The 8,212-nt window shown below is 36.6% G+C and overlaps 1 protein-coding gene across 3 annotated transcripts; it reads left to right on the top strand.

The window, feature by feature from the left end:
- The first annotated feature begins 878 nt into the window (after window positions 1–878).
- LOC130968824 (translocase of chloroplast 90, chloroplastic) lies at window positions 879–5,505 on the top strand. Of its 3 annotated transcripts, none has more exons than XR_009081749.1 (4): window positions 879–1,319; window positions 1,890–2,020; window positions 2,381–4,831; window positions 5,282–5,505. XR_009081749.1 is itself a non-coding variant. In XM_057894298.1 (4 exons), the coding sequence occupies exons 3-4, from the start codon at window positions 1,894–1,896 to the stop codon at window positions 4,633–4,635; spliced, it is 2,382 nt and encodes a 793-aa protein (XP_057750281.1). In that variant the 5' UTR covers window positions 879–1,217; window positions 1,296–1,319; window positions 1,890–1,893; the 3' UTR covers window positions 4,636–5,103. The 3 variants fall into 3 exon arrangements, 2 of the variants coding, with proteins under 2 accessions (XP_057750281.1, XP_057750289.1); XM_057894298.1 differs by lacking the exon at window positions 5,282–5,505 and having other exon boundaries at window positions 879–1,217; window positions 1,296–1,319; window positions 2,381–5,103; XM_057894306.1 differs by lacking the exon at window positions 5,282–5,505 and having other exon boundaries at window positions 879–1,217; window positions 2,381–5,103.
- The last annotated feature ends 2,707 nt before the right edge of the window (window positions 5,506–8,212 follow it).

Below are 8,212 nucleotides of genomic sequence, written 5' to 3' on the forward strand. Positions count from 1 at the left end.
AATTAAAAAAAAAAATTGAAACCTTTTATGTTTTTATTGTGTCTGTATTATTAAAAATTTAAAAATATCTATCTTAAATAACAATATCAAATAAAACACTTGTTAACAAAAACTCTATCTTTTATTTTATTTTCTTTTAGTCTACTTTGTGATGTTGCAGGCCTGTTGGTCAACCCCATCTTTCATCAGTTCATGTATTAATGAAAAGAAGTTATATTTTGGGAAAATAATAATTTGAAAGGTTTAGTTAAGGACTTTGTGGAAATTTTTAAATATTTATTTTAACAAAAACTTAAATTATACATTTTTTATAAAATATTTTTAACTAATAATTTTAATATGTATTTTTAGGACATATATTAACTAAATCATAATTAAAAACTTGTGAAATTATACCTCTATTATTTCAAATTTTGAATAGTTAAAAGTTATTCAAGAAAATTTGATTTTTTTGGAATATTTTTTAAAAATTTTAACTTTAATGTATTCGTAAAGAATTTATTTCTTTAAACTGTTTATCTTGGTATGCAATTAAATTTATGGTTTAGATAATTTTTTAAATAATAATTTTATAAAATAATTATTTTTATAGCTTAATTTTAATGTATTTATAATGTTCTACACAGTAATATAATCACAACTGTTCTTTTGGATAATTATTTATAATAATCGTAGTAATTTTTATTAGCATTATGTAATTGAATACATGTATAAAAGAATTTGCATAAAAGTTATTTTATTATTATTATTATTTTACCGATACCATACATGAAGATTATAAAATGAAAATTAAATTTAATAATAATTTTAAAAAAACTATAGAAGCGAAGATAAAAACAAAATTGGGAGATAGAGAGAGACAATGGAGGCGAGTGAAGAAGCGGTTAGGTGTCATCTCTCTCTGTCTTATCCCATCTTCTCCGATTTTTTGTTCTTACACCATTCAACCATTCCTCCTTCCTCCTTCTTACAATTTTGACTCTTCCGTTTCACCTTCGTCCTCATCCTCCCCTCTCTTCCCTTTCACTTTCTTCACTTTTCCGCCTTCATCGCCTCTTGTTTTGTTGCCGCCCTTCCTTCTCCGTTTCAACAATCAAATTAGGGTTTTTATTCGCTGATTTATCACCATCGCGACACTATGGTTATGATTCGTACTTGTAGGTTCGACCTCACGGCATAAAAAGGTGCCTCTCGGGATTTGAGCTTCCTAAAGCGTGGTATGCTGTGCTTTCTTTTTTCCAATTACAATTTTCAATATTCCTTGTTGTTCATGCTCAAATTTCGAAGTGGTGTAGGAGTCCAAGAATCCGGTATTTCAGGTGAGCTTTTTTTTTTTTTTTTTTTTTTGTTTTACTACTTGCTATTCTTCGTTTTGCTAAACTGTCTTATTGGTTTGTACGTCGTTATTTGTTTACTCTATGCACCGGATTTTTCATATGTCAATTTCAGAATCTTCATGTGTCAGAATAAAGGCCTACCTGATCATGCTCACTGATTGACTCAATTTCTCTATATCATGTTGGAATTTCAGTTTGCACTTACCAAACATGGCTTGTGCTTTGTTGTGTTCAATCCATTTTTATCACGAATTTAATTTTGATGCATGTAAAAAACAATAACATCGTTGAAATTTACTTATGTTAATTGGTCGGCCACACTTACTAAGAATGCATGTCTATTGAATCCTTCCAAAATTCAAAACTAGGAGCGGATTATACCTTTAAGAAGGAGATAACTGTTTCTACTGGCTTTTAAATCGGATGCCATATATATATGTTTTCGATTGCTGCCTCTAATGTATTTTGTGGTTCTACTTTTAATCTTTCTGCTCCTTCCTTTTAGTTTATACCATTATAGTTTTTATGGACTCTTCCTTTCATATATTGCAGTAGGATGAAAGGCTTTAGAGATTGGGTTTTCTCTCAGATACTGTCCAAATCATTGGTCTCATCGACACCGATATCCGTCACAAGCAGTTTCTATGATGAAGGGAATCGGGATGAAGAAGATAATGAACAAGGTACTACTCTGATTTTAATGTTGGTGTGGTTTTACTGAATATGCACTTACAGAACATTGAATTAGGTAAGCCCATGCGTGGACAATAGAGTCCTTTTGCATGCCCTGTCCAGTGAACAAGTAAATTGTGATTAATTTTGCTTAGTGTTTTGCAGAATTGCATAATGTTGATTTAATTTTTCTTAATTTTAATACTTATATGAGTTAATATTTGGTAAATTCAATGCTAAATTCGATGGCTAAGAATAGTTTGGTAATGTTTTCAATGCATGAATTCCTTCTCCTCCTCCTCCTCTTCCATCTCAAAAACTAATATGTCAAACCTAGTTATAGAACTGATACTTTTTTTTGTTGGATACAGGCCACTCATCTAGCTCCGTAGCATCACCAACTTCTTCTGCATCAGACCTTTCTTATGATAGTCAGAGCAATCAGCGTATTTCTACCTTGCCGCAAGTTTCAGATACAGAAGTTTTTCAATCTGAAGATAATGTCAACGGAAGACAGAAGGATAATTTGGCAAAGGTTGAACATCTCCAAATTAAGTTCTTCCGTCTACTCCAGCGCCTTGGCCAATCACAAGAAAACCTCATGGTCCCAAAGGTCCTTTACCGGATTCACTTGGCAACTTTAATTCGTGCAGGGGAACCAGATCTGAAAAGAGTTAACATTAGTAGTCGTAGAGCCCGAGCAATAGCAATTCAACAGGAGGAAAATGGTACACCCCAATTGGATTTCTCTTGCAGAATACTTGTTGTAGGTAAAACAGGAGTTGGTAAAAGTGCTACTATAAATTCTATATTTGGTCAAGCAAAAACCACCACTGATGCTTTCCGACCTGCTACCAATTGCATCCAAGAAGTTGTGGGAACTGTCAATGGTCTTAACCTAACATTTATTGATACCCCTGGTTTCCTGCCTTCCTCTACGAGTAATGTGAAGAGAAATAAGAGGATCATGCTTTCTATTAAGAGATTCATAAGAAAGTCCCCTCCAGACATTGTTTTGTACTTTGAGCGACTTGATTTGATGAATTCTGCCAATAGTGACTTGCCGCTTTTGAAGCTTATGACTGAAGTATTTGGTACAGAAATCTGGTTTAACACCATCGTAGTCATGACTCATTCTTCCTCACCTATTCCTGAAGGACCTAATGGGTATGCTGTTAATTATGAGTCATATACTTCTCAATGTACCAATTTAATGCAGCACTATATACATCAGGCAGTGTGCGATTCAAGGCTAGAAAACCCAGTACTTTTGGTTGAAAACCATCCTCATTGCCCCAAAAATATTGTGGGGGAAAGAGTTCTACCTAATGGACTGGTTTGGAGATCTCAGCTCTTGTTATTTTGCATTTGTACCAAAGTTTTGGGTGATGTCAATTCCATCCTGAAGTTTCAGAACAGTGTAGAACTGGGACCTGCAAGTAGTGCCCGAGTTCCTTCACTACCCCATCTCCTTTCAACTCTTTTGCACCAACGTCCTGTATCCGATCCAAGTGGAATTGATGATGAAGTTGAGGAAATATTACTCTCAGACATGGAAGAAGAAGATGAGTATGATACACTTCCATCAATTCGGATATTGACAAAGTCACAGTTTGAAAAGTTATCCAAGTCCCAGAAAAAAGATTATCTGGATGAGATGGATTACCGGGAGACTCTTTACTTAAAGAAACAGTTGAAAGAAGACTACCGTAGGCGTAAAGAGAAGTTACTCCTGAATGAGCAACAACTTTTGAATAGTGATAATTCTGATGATCAGCAAGCTCCTACAGAGCCTGTTCTGTTACCAGACATGGCTGTTCCTCCAAGTTTTGACTCAGATTGCCCTACACATAGGTATCGTTGCTTTGTTGCTGATGACCAGTGGCTTGTGAGACCTGTTCTTGATCCACAAGGATGGGATCATGATGTGGGGTTCGATGGTATAAACTTGGAGACAACCACAGAAATAAAGAAGAATGTTTATGCCATGATTGTGGGACAGATGAATAAGGATAAGCATGACTTTGGTATTCAGTCTGAGTGTTCTGCTGCTTATGTTGATCCCATAGGTCCTACTTATTCTGCGAGTCTTGATGTTCAGTCGGCAGGCAAAGATCTGATCTGTACGGTTCGTAGCAACACAAAATTGAGAATCGTAAAGCACAATATTACTGACTGTGGTGTTTCTTTGATGTCCTTTGCAAAGAAGTATTATGTGGGTGCAAAGCTTCAGGATACTTTGTTAGTTGGGAATATATTAAAATTTGTCATGAGTGCAGGCTTAATGGAGGGTTCTCGCCAGGTGGCGTATGGTGGGAGTTTTGAAGCTGCCATTCGAGGGGGAGATTATCCTGTAAGAAATGACAATTTAAGTCTAACGGCAACTGTCCTTTCCTTTAACAAAGAGACTGTATTGAGTGGAAGTTTACAAGCTGACTTGAGGCTGAGTAGAAGCACGAGAGCAACTGTTAGTGCTAATTTAAATAGTCGCGGAATGGGGAAAATATGCATTAAGACAAGTAGCTCTGAGAATTTACAAATTGCTTTGGTTGCTGTTTTCTCAGTTCTGAAGGCCCTATCACGTAGAAGGGGAGCTAACTACACGGGGAAGGATGTGAGAGACTAGTTTCTGTTTGTTTATTGGTACCCTCTTCTTGTGTTCATGGAAGAAGTAGAGGTGTTGAAGCTGTCCACATGCCAAATATCACGTAGAAGACAGAAGACAGTTGGTTAGAATCGGATGTTTTTGAAGAGTTTAGCTGGAGTTTTCTTTTTGTTGATACTTGAGGTGCATATTGCCTGTTTTTGGAAGTCTCTTATAGGTAAGGCTGGCCTCTTAGAACCTATTTATTTCTGTAGATTGGTGCTCAATAATAAGTTCTAGAGCTTCAGGACTTCTTGATATTCATTCTGGTACAATGAACGATAATTGTACAGTAAAGTAGAGGAAAAAGACCCCCCCAACCCCCACAAAAAAAGACTGTAATTTGTTCAAATAAGTCAGCACATGATTTTTCGCTGGTGCTCATTGGGAGCTATTGTTTATTGAAATATGGAAAATCTTAAAGTTTTAAATTTATTTTCTGTTGCCTAATTGAATGATGATAAGAACATTACTGGTCGTCTTGAACTAAATTGTTAGATCGGGTTAACTATCTAAAATTACGATTTTTAAAGTTTATCAATATCATTATATCAAGTCAACCATTTTATCGTCTTGAGCTTCAATGATATTTACTTCCTATGCTTGGATTTTTTTTTTCTTTTTTCAGATTACCTACCAAAAAAACCTCCACAAGCAGTCATAGAAAAGATTCAAATTCAGGTCCTTTCAGAATGTGTTGTCATCTTTTGTTACCTGTACTAATTCTCCTTAACTACTTGGATCGTTTTACGCAATAGAATCGCACAGAGGATACTACGACACAGTACAGACTACAGAGGGTTTCGTGATATATAGGGTGTGTTTGGATTTACGTTGGAGAAGAGAAAAGCTTTGAGCTCGTTGGATTAAACTTTATGTTCTATGTACCAATTTACCCTTTATTATTCATATTTATATTTCTTTTTTTAATATATCTTTTTAATACTTTCTTATGCATATTATTTTTATAAAACTTCTGTTTTTTATGAGTTCTTTACTGTTATTGTTATCTTTTTGTATAGAATATTTTTTTTACTTTGTATTATGATTCTATTAATTCTATAGAGTACTAAAGAATACTGAGAATACTAAAAAATATTAAATTTTTAAATATTTAAAATAAAATTATAAGATAACATAAAATAATTATTTAAACTCATGTCCTTTTTTATAATTTCTATCTAAAAGTGATTTGAATAATGTAATCCAAACAATATTTAGTTTACTATAATCCATTTTGAATAAAAATTACCAAACATAAACCACGTTAATACTAACTCACTTCTTATCAAAATCACTTTTACAAAATCAATTTTATACAAACCTCCGTTTGCAAACGGTAATCCAAACACACACATAGTCGTCCATCTTTATAGAGGGTTCTTTGTAAGACGAGTTTCTCACGTGATTCCCTCCATATACAACGAAATTGAAGGTAGGAGAAATTTGTATTCAACCGATTGGCCTTGTGAGCTTTAAAATCTAAGGATCGTGATTTTGACATTTTGTCTACTTTACTCGTTATTATTATTGATTCGTCCAAACACAAGGGAGGCCGAGCTTAAGCACTTCCAAACTGGCCGCCGGTAGAAGGGAAGAGCTTGACGTCGGCCGGAATCAAACACCGTGGCGGGAATACCTGCACAAGATACTCCGACGCTCAAGTCAGTAGTGATTCAAAGTGAATGAATTAAATGAGTTCAAAGTAAAGAGTAAGGGACTGAGAGCAAGTGAGAAAGGGTAAGTGAGAGAGAGAATAATTGAGAGGGAGATAGGTGAACTTAGAGTAAAAAGTAAGGAACTGAGAGTGGTTAAGTGAGTGTGAAAACTGATGATTGAACCTGATCTCAGCTGAGACTATAAGTCCGGATTTATAGAGATTGTTTTACCGTTTTCATATGGATAAGTCCTAGATTATAGGTTGGTTATGATATTCTGTTTTGGTGCTGTAAACCAGTTGAGCACGTTTCTTATTCTCAGTTGGGAAATGCTGCTTCGGTTCCTGATCATGGGCCGAGATTTTCGGATGCACGTGCCGCTTTATGCGATTGGGCGCGGTCGAGCTTATCTGCTCCTGTTCCGAGTTTGCTTGATGTAACGCCAGCCTGTGCCGAGTATTTCGGGTGGTTGATACGGGTGCCGAGCTCATTGGCTCACGTGCCGAGCTTTCTGGTGCAACCGAGGATAAGGGTGACGTATCATAGCCCCCAAGCTTGCCTTGATGTGGACAGGACTAAGGCCAGCTTTTAGATAAGGAGTGTCGTAATCCTCGGTTGCCGAAATTGCTTGTCGTGTATGGCCCTTGTAGCCCCCGAGTTCGGTTTAGTCCTGCTGAGCATGTAGAACGTTTTTAGTGGCTTCGTTTTGCGCGCCAAGGTGACATGATTGATGTGAAAACCGCTCCGCTTCTCTAGGCACCCTGTCCATTGGATTCTGTAGTGGTTTTAATGCATCTCTTTGTTGCTGTTCTGGAGTAAATGCATAGGGTTTATTAACCGTTTCTTTTGTGGGATAGTACATTACTTTGTTTTTTTTTATTTCAACTGCTGTATTCCTGGATAGGGGTTTGTCTTTCCTTGTCTGAGAAATGAGTAAGCAAGGTCAGTGTTAATCCCTCTTTGTCCTCATCTACTTGCCTTTTTCTTTTCTTGCCTTCTATGGAGAACTGTAATGTGAGTGGTTTATATGACTGGGTTGATGTTAAGGTAAGAGAACGCAAGTCTCTGTTTGATGACGAAGAGTCTGTGAAGCTTTTAGGATCGGGTGTTTGGGTTAGACCTGGTAGTAATATTAGGATTGAGTTGCTGCCTTGTGGAGAGGATGACCGTGTGTGTGACCGATTGAATGATTGGTCCTATTTTTATATATACAGTTGTCTTTTCACAGAATTGGGGGTGAGGCTCCCTTTCACCGATTTTGAGTGTGGTGTGCTATACTGGTTGAACTGCGCCCCGACCCAATTGCACCCCAATTCATGGGGCTTTGTTCGAGCTTTTGAGGTTTTAATGGAACTTTTAGAGTGCCCGCCTTCCCTTAGGTTGTTTTTCTCCTTATTCCAGGCGAAGGGGGTAAACAGGGGTTTGTGGGTAAATCTCAGTAGTTATCCTCGTAGGGCAGTGTTTGGATTGTATAAATCTTCATTTAAGGATTTCAAGTCAATGTTCGTTAAGGTTAGGAGCGTCCCGGAGGAGTTTTCCTTCTATTTAAACGAGCATCTGGTTGAAAGATTTCCTTTGTTTTGGTGTGCTGAGCCCTACCAAGCCCTAGATGTAGATGATAGGTTACTTGATGATGATATTGTCATGGATTTCCTGTTTAAGTCTTTGGGTCCGAAGGGTTTGTTGTCGGTTTCCGAGATGTTGAAATGGGATTCGGATAGGCAGGCAGTTTATGATCATATAGGTAATTTGTGTTTTAATGTGTTTGTTTTGTGTTTCTATCTTTCTTTGTTTTTCCTGATTTGGTTGCTTGCTGTTTTGCAGCTGAGAGAGCTCCTGCTATCACTACTGCCGGGTTGAAATCCTTTTTTAATCAGCGTAAAAAGAGCGAGAAAGAAGTT

The sequence above is a fragment of the Arachis stenosperma genome, chromosome 1 (assembly GCF_014773155.1).
Source record: "Arachis stenosperma cultivar V10309 chromosome 1, arast.V10309.gnm1.PFL2, whole genome shotgun sequence".
Taxonomy (NCBI): Eukaryota; Viridiplantae; Streptophyta; class Magnoliopsida; order Fabales; family Fabaceae; genus Arachis; species Arachis stenosperma.

Coding starts and splice junctions, on each gene's coding strand:
- LOC130968824 (XM_057894298.1), top strand. CDS start 1,894: ATGAAAGGCTTTAGAGATTGGGTTTTCTCTCAGATACTGTCCAAATCA. Junction 2,021..2,380: donor TGAAGAAGATAATGAACAAG/GTACTACTCTGA, acceptor TGTTGGATACAG/GCCACTCATCTAGCTCCGTA.